At 36.2% G+C, this 26,825-nt stretch overlaps 1 protein-coding gene across 3 annotated transcripts in view; it reads right to left on the bottom strand.

Annotated features, from left to right (window-relative positions):
• The window catches only part of iqsec1b (IQ motif and Sec7 domain ArfGEF 1b), a 166,537-nt gene that overhangs the window by 126,604 nt on the left and 13,108 nt on the right, over positions 1–26,825 (bottom strand). For all 3 annotated transcript variants that reach the window (XM_026275587.1, XM_026275593.1, XM_026275586.1), the window contains exon 2: positions 851–886. In XM_026275587.1, coding sequence (XP_026131372.1) covers positions 851–886 — 36 coding nt within the window. The remainder of the gene's footprint in view (positions 1–850; positions 887–26,825) is intronic.

The raw sequence follows: 26,825 nt of genomic DNA, 5'->3' as shown, positions 1-26,825 counted from the left end.
TTCAGGTTTGTAGTTGAGTGCTTGTACATTTCCAAATAAAGTAAAACAAGAAGCTAACCAAAACATCCAAAAATGTATTAAATAATAATAATACAACATTCAACCCTCATTAATTACGCTTAATGACAAACAAAATAAACACATACATGATGACTCTAGATATTTGTTGGTTTAGTGGTTACAATTTCGCTTTGAATGCGAAGTGGTTTTCACTAATCTATCCTATTATTTTCAATAGGACACATTCATTCAAATTTAATAAGATGAATAAAACTGCTACTAACTATAGAACACACACTAACAACATGAAATTTTTTTCTTAATTATACATCATTGCCACAAGCTATTTTAGAAGGCAGTGTATACAAAACTGGACTATGGTGATATTTTGCCTAGATAAACTCAACATTCAAGGCTTTGAATCAAATCGGACAAACAAAAAAAGTGCAAGCTTTCAAAGGTACGACCATGATTACACAATGCCCTTGAACGTAAATTTAAAAGCTTAAAAATAATCCACATAATCCAAAAATGTAGCCCTGGAAAATAAAAATTATAATCTCTTCACTGGAAGGTTTCCACAATAACATAAACTGATTACAAATCTGTAGTGGGAACAATGAGGATGTCTGTCCAAGAAGTCAATGCGCATCTAAGACAGGATGCAGAAAATGTCAACACAAATGCATGACTCAGTCAGGGAAATGACATGTGTCTACTAAATAACGAACGTGCATCGCATAATCTGACATGGCAATGAGAAATGCAGTTCTCAGAGAATCTACTATGAGCTTTATGATGACAGCAGAAGAGCCAAGATCCACAGAGAGAGTGTCCTCTCCTAACCTACCTGACATTTGCGACATGCAAGCCCTCACTTTCATTCCTGTGGGGGACAAAAAAGAGAGACACAGAGTTAGAAGATGAAATTTTGAAAGAGGCAGTGAACAACTTGACATCTCAAACTTAAAAAAATAAACTATCCTCCATGTACTGACAGAACAATAGCAGTCTTGTTGTCTGGAACCATATGGGCTACACTACAAACCCATCTACAGTATGAATGACTATATGCCCAAGTGATGCAAGCAATAACATTCAACGTGACCTGTGTAGTCTGATTTCACGAGCAAATGATTCGTATTAACTCTTTCTTCAAAGTGTATTAAAACATACAGTACAACCAGTGTTATCTGATTCACGAAGAAATTACTCTTATGAACTCATTCTTTTAAGTACTTTTGTACAACTAAATTCTTATTTTTTTAGGAAGTAAATGAGCATTCACCATTCTGTATACAGACTCAATAGCCGCAGACTCTCTGTATGTGATGGAGAGCTCTAATATTCACATTTGTGACTGGCAGATTACCCCAGGCATCCCCTAGCCCAAGCCCTTGTTTAATAATTCACACGTTTACCTTTGAGAAAAAGGCTTTGTCAGAAAAGCTATGGTCCTCATTGGACTAAAGGTGCCAGCAGCCTCGCTCTCAGATAGACGCCAGAATGCTTCCTGGACAGAGAACTGGTTCTGATCCCATTACTCAACAAAATGGTCACACACAATAAAAACTGCCAAGAGCTGTTGATGGGACCACTGTGTTGATGTTAGGAGTGGATGGCATTGACATGTCTCTGGGAATGTCAAAAAAAGCTGTGTAGTTGGCCCTAATAATAATTGTGAGGAATTCCGAGTGTGCTTTTTTATTACTGGTCAACGCTTTTAGCTCAACAACTACCTATTCCCGACTATGAAGAGGGCAGATTTAAAAACTCAATTTGTAGCATTCTATGCAAGCTGCTAGCAGACTCATTTGTAGTATGTCCCCAGATTTGCTTGTTTTGATTCTGCTCAATTTTAGCACTGCTAACTGCAAGTTCAGCTGAAAACCCACAGCTTGGTAAAATAATTGATTAAATTAAAGTCACATATGTTTTGTTGTTATCTGAAAATTATGCATATACTCCTCATTTATAAGTACAGTAAGATAATAAAACTGCCTAAGAGGATCATGGGTGCTTCATTATAATTGTTCAGCAAGTGTTGGTTTTGAAATAGTACTGTAATTGTGCCAGGTTAATATAATACAGTAATAGGCAAATTAAACAATTAGGCAAATGAGGCAATGCAAAAGGGAATGAGAAGATCCACAATGCCACAAATGCACCTATAATTTGCACTAAATTGTTACAGGATGAAATTAACCTTATTGATCTCACATCACTGTACTTATGATTGCTTTAATTTGTTAGTGGTTTGACAAGCCATTATGTGGTATAAGGAAAATAAATAATTAATTTAATAATAGAGTATAGGAAAGACCACACAATCTCTCAGCAGTTGTGGTTCCAGAAGTATTTCAAATAAAAAAACAAGAATAGATTGTGTACATATTTTATGAGTCAAAGAACTAGTTGTGTAATGATGTAATCAAATCAAATACTTTTGAAGATTTTGACATCACTGACTTATATATGTATATGGTTGTAATAAACAGATTTAGAAATAAATATATAAATGCTTACACAGCAACATTTAGCAACAAACTGCTTTCAACATGTACTATAAAAAAGATTTATTGAGCACTAATTAGCATATTAACATGTTTGTTAACTTGTAATAATCTTCCACAATATTACTTTGATAAAGTAAATGAATAATGAATATGATTTGTTAAAAAAAAAAAAAAAATATATATATATATATATATATATATATATATATATATATATATATAATTCTACCAAACACAACATTTTGAACAGTAGTGTACTTTGAGATAGGAAGACAGACTCAGTTAAAACTAAATACTTTATGTTTATTGCTTTGATTTTTCACACTGACTTGTGGTTCAAACAGAAGCATGTAACACAGCTTAATCTCAGAGCTCATGGTAGATCAGCTTTGAAAGTTTTAAACTTTAAAAATCAATTTCTCTATGAAGAAAATGAATGAGATTGCACTCTGAAACAACAGCACCCCTATGAATGTTCAAACAGAACTGATACCACTGCACTCCACTGAAACAACTTGGAAGTCATAATAGGACACCTGAAACCTTTGGTAGACAGTTTGCTAAAAGACATGACTGGTTTGTTCTTGACAGAAATTAATTTTAAGAAAAGCATATATAATTTTACCAATAGCAGAAATGCTGCATTCCATTCAGTGTTTTCAGTAGACAGCTATACCAATGCAATTTCTGCTATGCTTTTGATTACAGATCTTAAGGAAGTTCTGGTTAACCACAAACCAAAAGCCAAAATGGGGTCAGACACTTTAAACTAGAAATAAAACAGATGATCAAAGGCATTTTCGGAATTTGTAAACATGTAGCAAACTATTCCTTAATAAACACAATTTATACATTTTTCAAATGGCAAATGTAACTTTAAAGGAAAAAGGAAAGCCTAAGCCACCAAGATATAGACGAGTTTGTTTCTTCATCAGAACACATTTAGAGAAAATTATTATAACATCACTTGCTTACCAATGGATCCTTTTTTTACCGTAGCAATTGGAGCACAGAGGATGATACTCACACACTTGGACAATAACAACATACATGTATGGATGTTGTTTTTTGACTTCAGCTCAGCATTTAACACTGTCATTCCCTCCAAGCTGAAGACAAAACTTGGAGACCTGGACATTAACATCTCCCTCTGCAACTGTATTATGGACTTTCTGACCAACAGACCTCAGGATGTTGGTTCAGGCCCCACCTGCTCCACCACCATCACACTCAACACCGGCATACCACAGGGCTGTTTGCTGAGCCCATCTCTCTACTCCCTCTACACCCACGACTGCAAGCCTGTGAATGGATCAATCTCCATCAATAAGTTTGCACATGACACCAAGGTGATTGGCCTCATCAGAGACAACGTTGAGACTGCCTACAGGGACGAGGTTCGGAACCTGGCCACACAAAGGAGCTCATTGTGGACTTCAGGAAGAAGAAAGGAAGCACGCATGACCCCATCTACTAGGGGTGTCCCGGTACTAGTATACCCGGTAACGGTTCCAGGGCAAATTCCAAATAGAAGTGATCATCCCTATCCTCTTGGAGTGGGGACTTTGGAGTGAATAGGGCACAGACAGGATACTGAATGCACCATTTGCACACTGGAATATTTTTCTATGAACTTTTTTAATGTCCAGTGCACTAGAGTAAATGACGTTCATATGTTAGTGTAGTGTACATACACTTATTACATAATCCATCTGTATAGTATGTTTATAGTACACCTATCTGTATATTATGCTGATAATATAAAAAAAATCTGTAAATTATGTCCATAGTAGGGATGGGCGTTTTCCACAAATATCACATTCAAATATTTGTTTATTTAAATTAAGTTTAATGAGACAGACGTTATTTTTCAGCAACATTTATTGTTTCCGTCATTTTGAACAAGCTTACACACAATAAGCTTGAACATTACACATCTTGTTTTGTAGCTAAAAACCTTTAACAATGCATGCAAACAAACAAAAGTACAGATTAAAAGCAGATTAAAAGATTAAAAAGAAAAAATGTAAAGCAGCCTGCAGCAATTAGGCTATTTTACAGAATGTAGCTTACACTTAACTTTGAAACTTTTAAACTGCCAGCAAATCTTTTTTGCTTTTTTTTCTATTGTTTTACATGTTCTTGTTAAGAAATACGGGCATGTAAACATGATCGGGGAAAGTCGGCTCCTTAGTCTGTTAACAATAAGGCCGGCCGCGGAGAAAACGCGCTCTTAATTAGTTGCTTATTAGCATGCTTATTAACAACATATTGGCTGTTTAGTAGTACTTTAAAAGCATATATTCTGCATGACCATAATCTACCTCCCTAATCCTATCCAATACCTAAACTTCACAACTTCCTTATTAACAATTAATAAGCAGCAAATTAGGAGTTTATTGAGGCATAAGTTATAGTTAATAGCGAGAATTGGACCTTGAAATAAAGTGTGACCATAAACTCATCTACATTTTTGATGGTCTGAGAGTGAGTAGGTTTTTAGGCAAATTTACATTTTTAGGTGAACTATTCCTTTAACACACTGAGCAGAAACAGCTTGATCTTTGTTTTGAATAGTCTGAATTACTTTAAAGGGATAGTTCACCCAAAAATGAAAATTCTGTCATAATTTGGGGGCGGCAGTGGCTCAGTGGTTCATGTAGGTTGTCTACAAACTGGAAGGTTGGTGGTTCAATCCCCGGCTCCACCTGACCAAGTGTCGAGGTGTCCTTGAGCAAGACACATAACCACAGCAGCTCCCGACGAGCTGGATGGTGCCTTGAATGGCAGACACCACAGTCGGTGTGTGAATGAGTGTGTGAATGTGATGAGTGTATTAGTTGCTTTCTTATGTTGAAAACAAAATAATATTTTGAAGATCGCTGCTAAACAGTTGGTGGTTCCCATCAAGTTCCTATGGATTTTTTGGACTAACTATTCCTTTAACCAGCAAGTGTCAAACTACAGTTCTAACAATTCAGTGCTGCAGTTCCTTCAGTTTTAATCAGCCAATTTTATCCTGAATTTGGTGCTTGGTGAATGTTAATTTTGGACCCAGCCTGACGTTCATTTTCTGTTACACTTAATGCACCAACTGTTTTGAAGAGATCTGAACTTTAAGCTCCAAATGTTCAAAGCAAAATTAATAAGTAACACCTTCAATCTTAATATTAAAAACCAGGGAACAGGTCTTACACTATGATAAACCAGAATAATCCAGATCATCAAACGAAAGTCAGGAAAGTCAGATCAGTTCTCAACAAGACAGCAGTTCAAAAAAAAAAAAAAAAAAAAAAAAAAGAAAAGGAAAGGAGAAAAAAAAAAAAAGTTCAGCATACTGGGGCTTTTTAAAGAGTTTGCACTCCCTCCACAAAGTGTGAGACAAGCACAAATCTAACATCACAGCTCCAGCACTTCAAAGCCGTGGCAGTGCCTCCCCACAGGAGTGGCTGTGGAACAGATGTCTGAGAAAAATGCAGCACAGCAATCGTTTTGTGGCCTTCAGTGAAAAAAAAAACTCCAGAGTAACAGACCACACGACGAAGGACCCAAAGATAGCACAGTCTGAAGGTCTTGTGTGTCGTCAGCGACAAAGTACTGTTAATTTGAAACCAAATAAAATAAATTTCTACAGGGCTGTAAAACATAAATTTTTACTTCAGAAATCTTAATTATCACTTATTTATATCTATAAGTATCATCTAAGAGAGGTTAAAAACAGTAACGAGTTGCTACCGAGATACAAAAATCTCTCTCCTACTTTACTGTCAATTTTTCACAATGATGTCATAGTGCCATTTAAAACTTTGGTTTCAGTTTGGTCAGTTATTATAATTTTATTTTATTTTTTTATGGCATTTTGCCTTTATTATGATAATACAAATCAGAATGGCCAGCGAGCAAAGTGGGAGAGGGATAGGGGCAGGACCAATCATCCATCTATCTTTTCTGTCCTAATGAAATCACTGGACCTCGTGTATCATGGTATCGAAGAGCGATGCCAGTCCAATGAAACACTGCTGCTCAATCACCACAACACAAGGTTATAATGACCCTAATCGTTATAGCTCTAATGAGATCCTATCAAAATCAATCATCATTTCTAAGCTTGTTTTCATGGCATGCTTATGAACACAATTAAATCAAAGCATTTAATTTGAATAACAAATCATATCTACCCATATACGAGAACAGGTTATGCTCAGATAGCTTATTGATATTCATTGTGTTATACAGCTGCATGTGTGGATAAAATATAAGGGTTGGACGGCTCTCGAGGCAAAGACGATGATGGTTTGAGAGTATAGCAGCCACACAGAATCCATCAATACTACATCTGTTCATCTGCTCTGGGCTAATGTAAGTCCTCCCAGCTTCAGACACTGATATACATTGATAGCAAAGCCGCATTACATAAAATATTACACTGAATGACTGCTAAGACTATCATCATGGGCACATCTGAGCACCACAAGATTTGAGCAAGTGTGGTATTATTTACACCAGTCGTTCTCAAGCCGTTTTGCTTCACGAACCAGATTTCATATAGCAAACCATTTCACATAGCACAAAATTAAACAAAAATGTCCATAGTGGTGTTGTTATTGGTAAAACTATTTTTTTTTAGTTTTTGTTAACTGAAATAAAGGTGAAATAAAAATAGCCAATAATTTAGCAAATTATTATTTGCATGTTATGGTCAATAAATAGCCAGAATTATTATTAATAAAATCTATTTAAAAATATTATTATACAGTACATAAAAATATAGTTACAATAGTATACTATTTTCGATTTAACTGCAATTAATTGTTTTAAATGATACAAATGAATGTACACAACAAAACTTACACATAAAAACATCAAATGTGAATAGAATGTTTTTCTAAACAAACAAAAAAAATCTGTGTTATATATTCAATATTTGAAATTAAATAAAAATCCCCTCTTTCTAAACTATACTCTCCTATCATTTGCATGCAGCATTGTTTTTTCCTTGTTAACATATTAAAACAGAAATACTCTATCTTGGCAAACAATGTCCTACACTAAAGATGAGAAGATTTTCACTCTTACTTCTATTATTAGGCAACAATGGAAACTGGGCAATTACTTAATCGCTCAGCACATTAATATAATTCATCAGTCGGATTCAGATATTTTGAAAAAATTAGGTCAGCCGCAGTAATTCATCCTCGACCAACTGAGCTTTGAGAGACAAAAAACATTTTGCGTTCTTATCTATGTTGAGCACTCACACACTGGGATTGTAAGTTTAATATCTTAATTCGTTTCTGATTGCATGTTGATTCGTGAAATGATTATCCTTCGGTTCTAATGCTTTGAACTTCTAACTGCCCCTCATTAAGAGGATGTTCAGAACCGTCAGTGTTTGTGCTGGCAATAAATAATTCCAACGTTTTAAATTTTCAAGCGGATGGCCGCAGTGGGATATTGTGTTGACTTCTGTTTGGCCCTTTAGGACAAAAGAAAATGACTCAAACTGCAGAACTTCCCTGCCCAAGACAGATCCCAACTGGGAGAGCAGACACAGCTATGAATTATTACAAACTGAACTTCTTGTGTTGTTTGAGAATATCTGAGAATAGAAAGTCTGTATCACAAAGTATCATTTCATTTAGGGCTGCACGATATGGGAAAAAATGACATTGCAATATTTTATTTTTCTGCAATATATATTGTGATATGAAATCTAATCAAATTTTTTCTTACAAACAAAAATGGGGTGAGCACACTTACATTCTCATTTTAAATGATTTAAACATCAGAGTATTATTTAAATTAGAGTAAATTATTTGTTTGTAACTTTAGGGTATGGTTTGAATTGTTAACATATTAACTACCATGAACTAACCACAAGATTCACGGATTCGTACATCCCGATATCGATGCTTAAACGACACATCGTGCAGCCCTAATTTCATCTCCCATGCTCTTAAAATTAACTTAATCACAGTTTAAACAAAAAAATAACAAGGAATCAACATTTTTGTTTCATCTTTCATCATATTATATCCACCAATCTATTAAAGGGGTCCTACTATGCTTTTCTTTTTACTTAAAAATTTTTAGTCAGTTAATGTATGTTTGGGCATAAAAAAGATAAACAAAGTTACAAATCTCAACGTCCACTCCAAAGGGACATATTTTGTTTACAAAAAATAAAAAAAAACTACAATGAAGGGCTCATTTGGACTACAGCTGGTTTTCCCGGGGTTTTTGTGAAGTCACAAAGTGGCCCATTAGAATACCATTCAATTAAATCCCACCTACGGAAATCCTAAAGGTTTATGGGTGGGGAAGGACAAGGTCTAATGCTGTGTTCACACCAAACGCGAATAGAGCGTCTGGCGCGAATGATTTCAATGTTAAGTCAATGCAAAGGCGCGTTAACGCGCGTCTGGATTTCACGCGCGAATGAAGCGAATGATCTCAAAATGGTCAAGCGGCAAACTAGACGCGGTAGACGCGAATTTGACGCTCTATTCGCGTTTGGTGTGAACACAGCATAAGTTAGAACACTTGGTTGAATGCATCAGACAAGACAACGACAAAGAAAAAGTGCGTTTAAGCAGTTGTTGACATCCTATCTAAAACGTGAATTGGACGCAAAAAAAAAAAAACACAATACCTTTACCACTCTAATATGTCTTGCAATACCCATGTGTGCAAAGGTTCTAAGCTGTCCTCGTGCAATATCCTCACGGCCTGAAACTGTCTCAAACTGATATGGCAATATTGACGCCATCCTTAACTATACTGGAGCTGATGGAACTTGCTGCTTTGTCAAGGGGCGTGGCAGTACTGAAACACCATCTAAGCTGCACGCCAATCACAACACACTGAGACAGCTAACCAATCACAACACTTTTTATTTTTTGGAAGGTGGCCTTCATCAAACCCTGAACTAATTGAGCAATTAGTCCTAAATAAACACCTCCTAAACAAAATCAAGACTTTGTAAAAGAGTATAATAGGACCCCCTTAAACACAGAAGACATGAAAGATAACCAGTAAATTAAATGTAAACTTTTCCAAAAACTCTAATCAGAGCCACAAATTAAGTTTTGCAATTCGTCCAGTTGATCATCATGTTACAGAACCTAACCTGCCTTCATGAATAACACACATTAAAGAGTTAGAAATTTAAAAAGCAGGCCCAGTTTAAAATCATCCACTCGTGGGTGCCGTTATGGAAGTGTTGGCCCAGTCCTGTGGCTGGCTCCAGCTCCCATGTCCATTAAAGGTCACCAAAAGTCAAGTTTTCATTCGCTTCCTTTTGTCCTCTCTCCCCATTAAATCTGAAAATTGTTTAATCCAGCAGGGCAATGAAATTAACCTTTTCACCCGCCAGCCCATGCATCAGCGCCAGAAAGGCAAATCGCATTTTTAAACTGGATGAAGAGGGCCTGACTGTCCCTAGAGCTGTTAACCTCACACATTTGAAGGGTTCTTCACTCAAAGGCCATATATATGCTTGGCTATAATAAGAATTGTGTGAAAAAGCAGTTTTGTTAGCTAAATTTAGATGTCACTTGAGGTACTAAGCATTGTCTCGGGCATCCGAAATGAAGACACCATAGAGACCAGTATTAATTAAACTCAAAGGACTGAAACTAAAGAAAAAAAAGACAGCATGAAAGGACATGCTGACATTTAGTATGCTGCAACTATTAGGTTGTTTTCACTCTTGGTTCGATTGTTAGGTCCGATTCCACCGGTTTCATTTCTTTTAAAACTGTATTATTTGGATCTGAACCTTGGTACATTTCTATTATCAATGTGTCGGCTGTGAGCACCAGCAGCAGCTGTTTACCATAAAAACTAGGTAAAGACTCAGGAGGAGAAAACGCCTGTTTCACTGTGTTATTGGAAGTATTTGTCCCTTTGGATTCACTGCCACAACTTTACACAGCACTCGATTCTGTCTGCCGCAGATATGAGCCACTCTACGAAGAGAAGAATTTATATGGAACATTCCATTATTGTGAAATAATTGCAACCGGAAACATGCAAAAATTCTAATTACACGTCATCAATAGTGGTTCACTTACCAGGCGCCAGCCAACTATATCAGTTCAGAAAATCATGAAAACTAATCAAGCAAATAGAAAGTGCCCACACTGTAAAGAAGTCACATTAATCACAATGCACTTTTTGCACACAAACATTCTATGGAACTTTTGTTATCATTTAACCGAGGACAATTGTGTAACCGATTATCATTGTTATTTTATTGCCCAGCCCTACAAAACAGATTTCTTGCCCATTCTCACCAAAAATGATAACTATAACTATATTGGTGTCCACACCAAAACACAATAAAAACATTTTTTATTCATAAGCATTCAATAATTCTGACTGACTCTCAATGTTCTTATCATTCAAAAGTTGGAAAAAAGTAGTTCTGAAAGACATTATACTGTGACGTTAATATTACTATAGCTATCATCCTTGGTATGACCATACTATAGTCAACTTGTCCAACTTGAACCCAATGCGAAATCTGTTAAGGGAAAGCTTTAACCCTCAAGCAATTAACTGAAATGAAATTATTCAATTTATTAAGAAAAAATGCTCAATATTGGTAAATGTGGCCACACCTTTAGATGATATGCATTTCCCAGTGTCCCACTGGAAAACATTACAGACATCGTTGAACATTCATCTTCTTTCATGACTGCAATTAGTGGATGAAGGAGAAAAAAACATAAAACACTGGCCAAGGCAAAATGCTGGCCTAAACTAAGGAATCAATATGAGATCAATGTTTCTTTATCCACAAGAACTCAGAAACTTTCTTCAGATTTACTCTGTGGTGATAATCCAAGTTGTCTTTTCTCCTCAGCAGTGTTCTCTTTTATTCAGCGACAGGGGTTAATGCCCGCCCAAGCAGCAAATGTAAGACTTTGCAGTTTTAAATGGGAGATACACAGCCCCAAGTTTCTATCTAATGCCAATTGAATTTCTATTGATTCTTCTGAGCTCAGTATGTAGCATAACGCCCTGGCGGAGTGCAGTCGATTTAACAGAAATACCTGTTTTACCACCATGTTCAATTCCAACTGAAATGACACTTAGCCAGGCGGATATGTAGCAGGTGAGGTTATTCATGTTAGAAGGAACCGAGTTAGCCTGTATCGGGTGATCCTCCCTTCACCTACCAAAGAAAATGGTAGCAATTCATTGTGGCACTGGAGTCTGAAAGTTCAGGGTACATCCATTTTGGAAGAATGTCAGCTCTACTGAAACATGTTGCAATGTGAGCAGTCAAGCCTGGCAGGGGCTAAAGCTCACCCAATTCATGTGCACCACATACTCCAACTACTTTAATAAAGTGACCAGGAACATGATATTTTACCCCTAAAGATAACTTTCAAGTTCCAACACTGCACTAAAATTTCATGTAACATGATGATGGATTGGCAACCAGCATCTGACAGATGATCTATAGCTATTGCATTTCTCTTCTCATTAATTTCTATCCATATGGGCCATTTTGGTACAGCACTGCCAGCAATTTGGGTCACATGGAAATTGCCATTTAAAGAGCTGCTCTAATGAGAACTAAGTCCAATAAAATGGGCTCAAAACTTCAGTCTTGGGCCTTATAACATGCATTCCGCTCTGTTAACTAAATTACGTAGTCTTGGTCTTCATAAGAAAGCATTTTACAATGTGTTCAGCAGTTTTATATGGCTGCAAATCATTTGTAACATGCATAGAAATATTTTCTCCTTGAAGGCAACTTTATTTCTTTGCTTTGTGCAGTTACTTCCGGATGTCATTTGCTGAACAGTGGTAAATATCAGACTGCATTAAGATAATGAATTACAGAAAGCTTAGCTGGGAGTTATCATTTCTTTCCCCTGATGTCATAACAAACTAATTTGTACTTCAAAACAGATTACACTTACTATGTAAAATGTGAATGCTTACAAATCTTATAGATCATTGAATCTGATTAGACCGTAAGCATCTCTCAAAAATGACCAAAGAGTTTTTATATTTTTCCTATTTAAAAGTTGACTCTTCTGTAGTTACAATGTGTAATTAGACCGATGGAGAAAGAAAAGTTGCGGAGATCGGCTGAATGTTAAAACTCAACTGTTTAACTCTAGGGGAGTCGGAAAATGAGCCTATGAGATTAGAAGGTAAAATATGGCCAATATTACTGATTTTCTGTACTCACAAATTTCATAGACAATAAAGAAACGGGGGGAAATAAGGAAATGCATATGAAACAGACATATTAAAAAAGGGCCAAGCTGTTGTGCATCCTGATTTCCAGTAACTCTGTGAGTAACATGACTGACCCTGGCATCTTACACTGATTCATTCTCTTCCATTGACTGTACTGTAATCTTTTTAAAGGCATTTAATCACGCTCGCTGAGTCTGCACTTCCTTTAAAAGGATTCACTTTCTAGGAGTGATGATTGGGGTCCTCAACATGCTTAGGCTAAAGACCACATTTTACTGCATTAGTACATTATATCAATGAGAAGATGAGGAATGCATTATATACATTAACAAATCAGAATCATGCATCGACTCATTCATATTTTACAGCACGATCAGCCTGACGGCAGCTAGTTAGAACCTTCAGTGCAAATAGTTAATTTAATAAGGCCTAAATAGGAGGAATTATAGTCTTGAAAGGCCCCTTTTTTTCTCAGGAGGACTAATCACTCCATCATTATGAAAATGGGAATATTAAGACCATTTTCGGTAAGCCTATAAAGTTACAGAAAAGGACTGACTAATACAGCAAGAAATGGGAATTTTGTAAAACAGCAGCTCTGCATAAGAGTGCTGCCTTGGTCTTTTTCCCAGGTGAATGAAGTCATGCTCCAGGGCCTTTCGGGTTTTCTGTTTATAATAGATATGCCAGAGCTTCTCACGAAAATTATTCATCACAGTCTTCTCTGCAGCTTTGTACACATGAAAGAAAACTGGTGTGGGGGGGGATATGTAGTGCTCTATTTAAAATAAAAAAAAACTGAAGAAAGACAGCTCTAAAAAAATGTACAGGGCAATTGTACAAAGTCGCTTTAAAGCAAAACTTTTAATAGAAAATATTTAATTTTGTTCATAATAGATCACCATAATGTTGAGGGAAGCCACTTTGAAACTATATATTTCTAAGCTACTCATAATTTAAACTAGGTCAACTATAGTCAAGCTACTTCCTTTAAAAAAAAAAAAAAAATCCAGCAAGCCCAGACAAAAAAGCACAGAAAAACACAAAGCCCAGAACTGAACCTCTAGTTTATTAAATACTTTTGGGATAAACTGGAACAGCAAGGCAGATTTCATCAGTGTCTGACCTCGCACTTGTGTCTTTGAACTTTTAATGTAAAAAGCATGGCAAAAAAAAAACATTAATCCCTCCGTTTGCTGCTATAAAAGCCTTAGTTTTTCTGGGAAGGCCTTCAGTTAGATGTTGGAACACAGAAGCAGGGATTCGCTCTCATTCAGACTGAAGAGCGTCAGTGAGCTCAGGTAATGATGGTGGAGGACAGGGTCTGGCTTGACTTCTGCGATCAATTTCATTTCGAAAGGTATTCGTTTAGTGATGTTTAAGTCTGGGCTTTGTGCAGGCCAGTTGAGTTCTTCCACAATATCTGTTCACCCTCACAGATATTACTGGAATAGCAAAATCTGTTATTTTGAAGAGTGTATCCACATACCTTTGGCCATACAGTGCATCATTGAGGACAGAATGAAATTATCGCTTCGGCTCGCATGGCTCTTCAGCTTTGGCTACAATACAATGCTTTGAAGACTTTTATTATGCTATTTTGTTATATGACATTGCATTGTGTTGGCTTATTACTGGACAAGCTAAATTAAGGCGATAATCATATTAAATTTTAATTACATTTAATTACATTACAATTTTTAAGTACTAACTCCCCAAAGCTTACAATGTGGAAATGAACAAACATGGCAGGTGACCAAATAACTTGTATCCCTCCTCCAAAGTCTTCCTAATGTAAAAGTCCAATTGGATTTTGACCTATTTAATACAACAAGGCCATATTAGGCTGAAAATGGCTTTATACAATTAGCTAGCATTGCAAGAGACAACCATTTCCTGCAAGACACAAGCTAAGAATTAAGTTGAGAGTTTATCATCCATTTATTCACCCAAAAATACTGTTACTATTGACTCAACCCTCATGTTGTTCCAGACCAGTAGTACTTTCTTTCTTTCTTCCTTCCATGGTCCACAAAAGAAGCAAACTAGATCAACCGATTCTTTGAAAGAAAGGCTATGTTTCCGGAGACTGATTCATTCATGAGGGCAGATGTCAAGATCACATTGAGCATAGCGTATCATATATGGACCGATTTTATGATATGGTGTTTTTTTTTAAATCGTGATGAACAGTCGAAGAAAAAAAAATCAATAAAGTCTAAATTCAATGTTATATTTCATTCACAATGCCTGTTCTTTGTGATGTCACATGTCAAATTTTCTTCCTTTTATGTTTTGTGTATAGAAATAAATAGCATAAAGGCATGTAATCGATGCCCATTTTCATTTGTGGTGAACAATCCCTTGAAGCAGCGCTGATTTAGCCTCTAAAAACAGATTCTGCATGTTCACATCACTTGTTATTGCTTCATAAAGCAGTCTCTGACATCAAATGTGGCTGTTTGAAGGCCAGAGAGATTTACTTGGCAGTTATTTCCATCACTTAGTGGTTTAACACATAGCCTAATAAGATTTATAAAGTTGCAGCACAAAAATAAAGTGCTGACCTGCAGTATGTCTCTGCGGAAATGTTCTGCTGTATCTCTGTGAAATCAGAAGATGAGTTTGTATTCAAACAGCAATGACTGCACCGGGCAGGATGGATGGCCAGGCTGATAAGACCACTGCTGGCTCGTCTATCTGACTGCGTAGTGCTCACATACCGCTTCAGCTGTTTTTGCGGAAATATTGTTGTGCTCCGAATGATGTCACAGCCTGACACGAGTAAAGTAATGCACCATAAAGATGAACAATGTACCGCCAAGACGATTTCGAAAATGTCTAAAAACGAAGATGATGTTATTTACTCACCCTCATGTCACTTCAAGCCCCTTCAGAATTCTCCTCTGGCATGAGGGTAAATAAATAACAGAAGTTCCATTTTGGGGTGAAACATTCATTTAAACTGAGAAGACTGTCTAATACACACTGTGTTCTTAACCAGGCTGGCCTACCGCTGAGCTGAAAAGGCAAATTAGAAAGAATATTACGAAACAGTCATCATACATGGCTCTTAGCAGATTTTATGCTTCTCTATGCTGCTGGATTTTGCTTTTATGATTCACACGCAGGAGTCATTTTCCCAGTCAGAGAAAAAAACATGATCAGCACCGGCTCGCTTGCAGTTTCATAACAGCTAATGCTCACACGATTTAAGCTCATTGTTCCAGCGTTCTTTGAGATTACATCCAGCCCGGATGAATCAATACGGTAATATTGCATTTATTCGTCAAATCCCTTTGTTAGGGAAGACTTTTCACACGTCGGCCTAATGCTGCTGTCCCTCTGCAAAGAAAAAATGAGGCAGGGAAGGGGAAAAGGCATGAGGGTGGGGGGTGAAGTCTGCATTTAAGTCCCACCATTTCCTGTCACCTTATCTCTAGCTTGTCTTTGTTCCTGTCATTTATACACTTCCCAAAGGCATCCAGCAGCCCCGACCTCACTTCCTGTGTTGCTTCCTGTAGGCATTTAAACAGGTGAGGCATTCTGGCATGTTAGGAAAATAAAATAAACTTACTACTGCATTTTCGACTTTGTATGAGCAATTTGTAGAAACATTTTCTTAAAAGTGGGGCCGGGACTTTAACTCGTTAATTGAGATTAATTAATTACACAAAAAATAACGCGTTAACTAAGATTAATTAATTACGGGAAAAAAAATCCGCATTTTTAATAACTTATTTTTGCACCGCGGAAGGTTTCTCACTGAATGAGTTTCGGCGGACCGATTATACTGGAGCACCAACTAGCGTTCGCAACTTCGCATATCATGGCAGCAGCACATCGAGCCTGAAGTATCACCTCAACGCAAAACATATAGCAGCTAGCGTGGACTTTACACTTTATGTTGAACTATGTATTATTTTGTTGGTGCAACTGGCACTTTATGTTGAACTCTTTATTGTTTTGGCCAAGGTTATTGAGAGTTGGACTTAGTATGTTATGGCCTCTGAAGCAACAGAGAGATGTTTTCTAATAGTCAGTGTTTCCAATGTTCTGAATGTAATTGACAGTATTGTGTTTTACTTAAAAAAACACTTTACAGAAGGTTCCAGCACCTATAAGCTTCCTGAATTTCTGAAATTTACTATTTCTAAATTGTTTCTAAATATGCTATTGCTACACTTCATGGCAAAAATTGTACTGGTCTGCTAGACTTAGTTGAACAAAAATAAACAATATTTTGTTGCTTAAGCTTATGTATTCAGTCATTATTCAATGGTATACTATCAATCCATGTGAAAAAAAATTACTTCTCACTGTTCTCAGGTCAAATATTAAATATTTATATGCGATTAAAATGTGATTAATTTCGATTAATTAATTACAAAGCCTCTAATTAATTAGATTAATTGTTTTAATCGAGTCCTGTCCCTACTTAAAAGTATTAAAAATATTTTCAGAATAGGTTGTTGCCAACAAAATTAAATCAATATCAACTTCAAAGTCACTTTAATCATAACAGAAGTAACACATTTTTTATATTTTGTGCAGTGCCATTTTTTGCCTACTTATCGCAGTCAGATGTTTAAATGATTACGGCCCCATTGCCTTGACACCAATTATTATGAAGTGCTTTGAAAGGCTTGTCTTATCTCACATCAAAGCCAATATCCCCACTGATCCTGATAGCCATCAGTTTGCCTACTGTAGGAACAGATCAACAGAGGAGCATCCCAACACATATTTTAGGATGTTATTTGTTATTTGTATGACCAAAAAGGGAAGCTTGTTAAGACCCAATATTTAGAAGGGCATTAAGATACCTTTAATATTTTTTGAGTAACAGGCATGCAAACGTAGTGGAAAAAAATTAAAAAGTGCTCTTTTCCTATATTTGAATGGTCACCATTGGCTCATAATGTCAACATATTTTACTAACAGACCTACTAAACTCTGTGTACAAATAAAATTGTGATGTTGCCATCTTTCTGAAGTAATTTTTACCCTCTTGTAATTTGGCTCTGAATCTCAGGTAAAATTTTCCATTTTGGACCCCCCTCTACAAAATAGAGGATTTTCCTGAAAAAAAAAAAATCATGATATGACATTTTGCCCAGCACTAGTTTGAAATTGCATACTAACAAAGTTGAACACTAACTTCACCACAGAAAATGAAGACAAGTTGAACGAGTAGTTAGTATGCAAGTGCATGAGCTTGTAATTCCAAACAGCCCTCGACTCTTGTTGGGTTAAAAAGCGATCTCAACCGATTTGAAAAGAAGATCATTTGCACCAGCTGGTAAAAGCGCGTGGCCAGTGCTAAACTTCCTGCCTCTGCTTTGAATTTGTGCTGTGGGTGTGTGTGTGGAGAGCAGGCTGTTTTCAGAGTCATTAGCAGGTGCTCCAAGCATACAGACAGTCTCTGCATGAGGCTTTCCCCAGGAAGCCAAAGATGAAATGGCACAAATAATGAGGGGCATTATCAATCACTGGCAGGAGGTTGCTTACTCACATGCACACGAGATGAGAGAGCAAGAGAGGTAGAGAGTGAGAAAGAGAGAAAAAAAAATTGCTGTTTTATTTAACCATTCAAGAAAGCTTGACATTGGGGACAGCAGTGCTGTGGGTAATATCAGCAGGAGCCCTACAGGATAAAACCATATTACCAAGTTTATCTCACGGCAAGGCAAACAGGTTAAACAGCCCATGGAGCCACAGTAAAAGCCGTAATGCACTTCCCAGCAGCACTCAGATTAATTAGAACCCGATCTGTTTGCAAAACCTATCTAGGAGGTTACTTCTACAATTCCCCATTCATCAATTTCTGCTCAACCGCTGCTCAAGGGGGAAGAAATAGCAAAGACTGTAACCCAACAGCATACGACCCAAACGAGAGCAGACAAAATTACTTCCAACCCCTCGCACCCTTCCAACTACATCATCCAGTTCTGTATTTCACAACTAGATTTCAGAGAATCATGTCAACAACAGCAAAAATACACAGGAACATATGTCAGAAGCAGATACTTCACGGGAATAAATTGCATTTTAAAGTAAGTTAAATACTAAACTTTTTATTGTAATAATATTTCACATTATTGTCGTTTTTACTCTATTTTTGATTGAATAAACGCAGCCTATGTGAGCAAAGACTTATTTCAAAAGCATAAAAAACAACTACTACTAATGGTGAATAATGAAAATGAAAATAAATGGTCATATGGATTTTTTTTTACATCGTACAGAATTGGTGCGACATGACAGTTAGTAAATGACAAATATATAATCTATATAAATGTACATAAATATTCCAACCTGACCAAAGGAGCTTTGTGGCCAGAACAAAGATTAGGCTGGTTTAAGCCATTTTTAGTAAACATCTTAAATATAAAAATTACAACTTAGTTTATTTTCTTTTTATATAAAAAAATTAAAAAATAAAATAAAAATAATACTATTCAGTGTATGTTCTTTAACTTAAGTCTAATGTCAGTAGCTAAAGTTTAATGTCAACAACTGCCAGATTAAGCATCTTGCACTTTCGAAAGTATAATTACAAAAGTGATTTGTATTCTCTTTCAAACGCAGGTAAATACAGAAAAACAAAAGGGATATTAGAGCATGATACTGCTATGGTGAAAATTATGTAATGGCCACAACCCCAGCGGCCCTGGCATAATCACATGCCTGCAGAAACGAGTTCCTAAATCAAGCAGATACGACTTAAGGGTTCAGTACAGTTCAGGCCTGGTAAAAGTAGCCAGTCTGACGCGCTCAACAGATGACACGGGATTAAAGAGCAGACACGCACTGAAAAACACATTAATACAAACATCACATTCTAATATTGAGTTTGGGATGAAACAAAATGTCACTCTTTACCTTAAGGCTTTAGCTGGTTATTTTTTACTCTTTTTTTTTTTTTTTTAGTGGGCTAAATATTCTTCACAAAAGCACTATAGGCAAATATATCCAAATAACTCCAGAAATAACCGTCTTAATAAAGTAGGACAACATAAATTACATTTTGACCATGCTCTGATCAGCAACATCTAGCTCTCAAACAGGATGTGTGAGCTTTTTAACCACAATACTTTCAAGAGGACATCTTGTTATCCTTCACAATAAAGCTAAGTTTGTGGATAAAAATCTGAAGCCCTCCTGAAAAAAAATGTATTTCATGCTATTAACTGATTTACATTAGTCTTTAAACTAGACTGCAAAATTCAAGTGGTTTCACATTGAGACTTGAGATTTTTTATATATATACACACATACACACATACATACATGCATATTATAAAGTATATTTTATTTAAACAAACAAATGAAATATAGCAAACTATAATAATTTATAGCGCATACAGGATCCAGTACAAACCAAAAGCTTGCATAACTTTCCTCCTCTGCTCAGGCTCATACATACATGTACATATAAAGAGAGCTCATCTATAGTTGCTCTATGGGGCAAATCTGCCCGTTTAAAATGATATTAATTCCAGGACAACATCACTTTAGGAATATGCTCAAATTTTCTTTTCCAGGGCTCTAGGACCTTACATGAGGACAGCAGTATTAGTAACACTCTGGGCACAGATCATGCTCTTAAACTGATTCGGATAATTGGGGTTGTTCCAAAACCTGTGATCACAGTCTATGGGAGAAAATCTCTGTGCTGTAAGCCAAAGAGACAAATCACACCTTTCAAATATTATTAGAGAAAATGATCAAACGTATCAAATCAAATGCTGGGCTCAGTCCTGCAAAAGGATATTTGTTGGACTTCAGTTTGGGGGTTGGGGGGTGGTATATGTTTTCACCAGAGTCGCCGTCCACAGTGGCCTGTTGGTCCCCGGAACTCTGTCGCACAGATTGTCTACTTAACCTGTTACATAAATCCAAATTATCCTCATTAATCTCCGTCTAATTATTGAAAAGCCCAGGCTGAATAAGAGCAGTTATGCTTAATCGCCTCAGATGCTGGCTCAGGGTGAGATGATTTCATATCACAGTCTAATTAAAATGCCTCTGGGGAGCTTCTCTTCATCTACATGACCTTTGACTTTTGGCATACAGCAGCTCTCACCTGCGGCTCTGCCCTCGTTCTCTGTTGCCCTGCAGGTGGTTGAAATGACAGAAGGGCCTCAGAGAGATATACGCCAGTGGGGCGGTGCAATTAAGGATTAAAAAAAAAAAAAAAACTTTGTCAGGGTAAAAATATACTTTGCTTCAACTAAATGCAAAACAAAGAACTGCAGAAACTTTCAACCTCTGAATGTATAGCAGGCTGAGATTTAGTAGCCATAAATACTAGTATTGTGACTTTCCAACTGAAAAGTAAAATAAAATTATAATTTAATTATATTAATTTTTCTAAATAGTTGATTTTTTTTCCATTTAGTATCAGTATTATTGCTACTAATAATAACAACAAAAACAGTATTTTACATTTTTATTATTACTGACATTATTATTATTTCCATATTTTCCCCTAACTTAATTTACAGTAAAGTATTAAAATATAATTTGTATCATTACAATACTAATACTTATTTTAATATTTTAATTTAGGAATAATTATATTTTTACAGGACTATTATTATTACTCACTTATTGTATGTTATTATTAGTATTATTGTCATATTCAATATAAATATGGTACAGTCATATGTATCAGAAATATTGCAGTTATATTGTGCCCTAAATTGTGCACCTCAACTACTGACTCTAATAACACAATCTTTATCTATATGTTTTTTTTCCAAATTTTTCGAAATATCTTCTTCACAGACCCTGTCACAACAAGTGGTCACAGGAGACGCTTTTAAAACTCATTTAACGCCAGCTAAAACAGCAGTGTCTCAGATGACCACTTGCGATCGGATCACTCACGAATGTCAATACCAGATACAAACAGGGCCAAAGAGAGAGGAAATGCAGCCCCAGGAAGTGTGTACAGCCCTGGAGTAAGTGCCAAAGCTGCTCTTAAGGCTTAACATATATTGAGCATTATGTAAACAGACTCCCAACATTACTCATCACCGCTGTGGAAAGACCACGGCTAAAGCTCGGATTAGTGATGTAGGAGGTTATTGTGGATTTTCAAGTTAGAAGCTCGATTTTAGCGGAAGTGCCTGAGCCGAATGCAAAACTCATAAATCAACAATGAAATTACCAACTTTCGAAACCCTGTGGCTCTCAGAGCTCGGCTTCTAAACCTTGCTAAGCCTTAGGCAATCGTTATTAAATGCAAATATAACAGGAACACATTAACAGTGTGGTTCCCATTTTCATTAGAGGCACAATAAGAACAAAATAAAGGGAACCCATTACAGATGAAGGCTTGTGCTGCGACGTTCCGTGTAGCAGAGATGTTAATTGGGAACCTGCTTAAATGCTAGCGGGCGGGAGGGGGGGGAGGTGAGCAGCGACTAGTTGTGCTTTTACAGTTGGTGAGTGAACTAAGTACTTCCCTTACCATTAACGTTAAATTGCTCTGTTTGCTTCTAATGCAGGAAGGTGGCAAATTCTCACTTTCCAAAGCATCTTGAGCAAAGGCCTGTTAGAAATAGCGGAAATAAAAAAATAAAAAATCAACACAGCCGGCTGCAGATAGCATCCCTTTGGATTAGGAATAAACAGACAGTGTGCGGCAGATGCTTGAATGAAAAGTCAACATACAATTGGGTCTCGTTTCAGGAGAAGACAGGAATTTTTAAAAGAAAGAGGATCCAAACAGCTATTGTTTACATGATTGGCAAAGCTTCCGGTCAAAGCACTGGGACAACAATTCAAAACTGGAAGTGCTAGAGAGAAGTTAAAAACTTTTTATGAGCTCAGACTGTTATAAACTTAAAGGTACTGCATATTCTTAAACGGATGCTCAAGGTAAACTAGTTACGTTATAATTTACTATTATTTTCATTGTTATCACAAACCATGGCTGTAAATTTTAATCAATCAAACTATTTCTTCTCAAATTAAACAGCTGATCAAAATGTGTTATGATGGTTTATACATTTTTGGATAAAGGATTATACCAAAGGATTTACAGTACATGTTCAGTTAAAAAATAAAACTAAATTAATTAATTAACCCAATATCGCATTTGAGCTAATATCACCAGAGCAAACAAGTCATAAGGTCTCCTGAGCTTTAGCTGAGGTTACAAATGCTTCATAAATTCAGAATCAGTCTCTGCTACTGCTACTGTAATAACACAGAATTGATTTATAAGTGGAAAGGGTTGAGTCAGAGGCTGTGAGTTGTGGGTTCTGATGAAAATAAATGAGAAATGGCCTACCACTAGGAAACCATTTCTGAACAGGCACTATATTGTTTCTTGACCACAGTAGGACATTTGAGAAGCAAAATGAACAAAAATGTCTCAATCTTAAGTATTTCCTTCAATGTGCTCTGTTTCCTTCATCATTGCTCTCAAATTCTCCAATGCAAAAATCTCTGCAAATCCAACCATTTGGGGTTTACCAATAGGTACTGCAACTGGTTTGATTATTTTGTGTTTGTAAAGTATCAACAAGCTAAATTCAAGAACAGAAAAATTCTGGCTGATTCAAAAAGCTGATAGTAAATTTATTTTCATTAATTGATATAATAATAATAATTACTGTAAATGTTTTTTTTTTTTTTTATTAGACATGCAATAAATCAACCAACACCAAAGAATTTTACAAATGATGTAATATCATATCATATCATTCGATAACTAATATGGTACTCATTTATAAAAAAATCACTGAAATTTCATATTTGACAATTTATTTATTATTTTACTAACAATATAATCTCGAACTAACACAACACCTCGTGGCATTGTTGTGTGTTCACTGATCACACGATTACCTGGTTATTAAAAAGCTACCAAAGCATTGGAAAAAAAAAAAACTACTACAAAAAGCCACACAGAATACACACCATCAAGGCCTCTGCCAGCAGTCTCAGTGAGCCAGAACACTCTGTAATCTAAAAGAGGGCTTTTGGGGTAGCTGTAAAGCACTGCCCTAAGGGTGAACAGAACCAAGCAAATCTTCACTCTCTTTTCTTCCTCTCTGCCTCCTCAAGACAACTCTGTCCACATCCCACCTTCCTCCAGCCAAAGCCCTGAGGGGCAAAGCTTGTTCTGTGTTCACACATCTACCCGCCAGAGCTTAAAATTAGTGATAGGGCTGTCTCGATCCCACTTTTTTAGAACCGATCCATTACCAGAAATTCTGACTATCTGCCGATACCAAAACCAATTGTATAAAAATTTTTATCAGTGTTGAATTACTATACCTCAATGTATTGACCTGATCATCACTCTTTTGTGTGTTAAACACAATCTACCACATAAAGACAACTTAATTGTAAAGAAGAACAAGAAATGAATAAATAATCTATGATTAAAAAAATACTACTATAAACTAGGTTACTGGATAAATCAGTAGCTATGTATGTTACTATAGAAAAATCATAATAATTTTATAAAATCTAAATATTTAGTGGGGAAAAAATGATTTAATGGGGAAGAAATATAAATTAATAAGTATAGGGCTAAATCTGGTAAAATGTTAAACATTTGTCTTCGTATTTTTGTAAAATACATTCATGAAAAACAAATAGCCTAATACATTTATATATCAATTAATATAAATGTTTAGCACAGTAATGAGGCAGCAACATATGATAGATAAGACAACAGAAAGGCAACAGAAAGGCTAAAAATAAAAATAGATAGGTTAAAATTTGTAGCCTGAATGCACTGTAAGTCGCTTTGGATAAAAGTGTCTGCTAAATGCATAAATTTAATTTTATTTAAATTTAAAAGGCTGTTAATAATCTTTCACTGAGCAAAATATCATAAAATCATGATGTGCACAGAAGAATGCGCTTGACGCAACACGGAGACACAACGCACAGTGCTCCACATAGAAAAAAATTTAAAGCACAAAGGGAAGATGATTTTGATCCATAGTGTATTATATCTGTGTGACAGTTTACTGAGCCTTTTCTTTGAACAGTTTTGAATTTCAGTTACTGTGCGCATTAAGGACAATTCATACAGTATGTAGTGCTCTCTACTCCATGATCGGTAACACTTTATTTTATGGTTACACCTATTAGTTGCATATTACTGGAATATTAGCCCTGTATTAGTGCTAATTAAACACATATTAATGCCTTATTCTACATCACTAATCCTACCCAATACCTAAACTTAAACACTACCTTATAACTATTAATTAAGCAGCAAATTAAGAATTTATTTTAGAAAAAAGTCATAGTTAATAGTTAACAAGTGTTACCTATTCTAAAGTGTTACCAGTTTTTTTGTGCAAAACCACTGATCTTTATCTACAGATTAAGTAGAATAATAAAAACAGTGAATCATCTTGGAGAAGGTTTTATCGTCTTGACTATCGTAACCGAATGCGACGTGCAGTTTGAATTCTGATGGAGGATGACAGAAATCCGCAGTGGAAAGAAGAGTTTTACGTGAACTTGTATTTAACGACTTAAATATTAATCTACTATGGAACGGTCTCTGAACACCTGAAAAAAGTGCAAGGAAGCTTTATGGTGCCTTATAATGATTTGTGCCTTTGGTGGGGCTTAACAATAATACAGAATAGTATACGCACAATATTGGGTTTGGAACGGTCTCATCTGACCTATACCCTGATCCAGCAGAAATGCCAGTATCGGAGGCTTCAGAGTGATAATGTTACTGAATATTGGATCGGCGTACCACTAATTAGTGATGCACCAAAATATTTTTTTTCCTTAATCTACAAAGCCAAAATTAATGTTATGATTTAGCTGAAAACTTTTTTATTAAATTAATTTATCAAATTTATTTTACATTCTGTCATTAATTACTCACCCTCATATTGTTCCAAACCCGAAAAACCTTTGTTCATCTTCGGAACACAAATGAAGATATTTTTGATGAAATTTGAGAGCTCTCTGACCCGCCATAGAAGGAAGGATATTACCACAATCAAAGCACAGAAACATAGGGAGGACATCGGTAAAATAATCCATGTGACATCAGGGGTTCAACCATAAATTTATAAAGCAGTGACATTACTTGACCAGGAATCACCATCCTTGTGGTCTATGGAGGGTCAGAGAACTCTTAGATTTCATCAGAAACATCTTAATTTGGTTTCCGAAGATGAATGAAGGTCTTACGCATTTGGAACGACATGGGGGTGAGTAATTAATGACAGAATTTTCATTTCTGGGTGAACTAACTCTTTAATGAATGTCAAAACAACAATTCTTGTTTGGATTTCTTTATAAAATTGACAGATAGATTCAAATCAAAAAATCAATAGTCTTAACCAAACCACAGCCATTGGAAAAGAGATAAAAGTAACCATTTTGGTCAAAATGGATTTGGAAAAAAATCATGTTTTAACTTGCAAAATGTTTGGAGCATCACTAATTTAATCATATTTATTTAACATCAGCACAAAAAGGAGGGAAATCACTGCAACACATGGCCTTCCTGGGACATTGCTTCAGGGAACTACCGCATTAGGGAGATACAGTGAACTGGAGGGCTAGCGATGGTGGACGTAACAGTCATTCTCCTCCTTCAGCACCTGAGAGAGAGCAGGAGTGTGCTGTGCATTGGGGAACTAATCTACACACCCTCAGGCTATGATTTGGTGAATGTTAGCTGGTGCTGGGTTAAATCTATCCCCTTATGCACCCTGCCCTCTCCTGTCTGACACTTTGAGGAGTAATAGGGCCAAATTGAACACAGAGATTAGGAGCACACAACAGTCAGTGCTCCAGCAGATTTTGATGCGCTGCTCACTGGAGAGAAGTTGCACTCAAATCAAACTGTCATTGAAAACTTAGTGCTATGCTGTGGGAGTTTGGCCTGCTATTTATCTCTGCTGAAAGCAACTGCCCATTTATCAAAGAATCAGAGAGCAGACCAAAGCACTTTTAGATTCATAAGATCTCAGTGATCGCAGTGCACTCTCATGGCTTTGGGGGTGAATTCATCAAATTAGACTCTATAGTAAGCACATTTCATATTTTTAACAAACAAATTCAACCAAATTA

The sequence above is a fragment of the Carassius auratus genome, chromosome 11 (genome assembly GCF_003368295.1).
Source record: "Carassius auratus strain Wakin chromosome 11, ASM336829v1, whole genome shotgun sequence".
In the NCBI taxonomy this organism is placed as follows: domain Eukaryota; kingdom Metazoa; phylum Chordata; class Actinopteri; order Cypriniformes; family Cyprinidae; genus Carassius; species Carassius auratus.
Note: the sequence above shows the minus strand (reverse complement) of the source record. Positions and strands in the feature narration are given on the sequence as shown.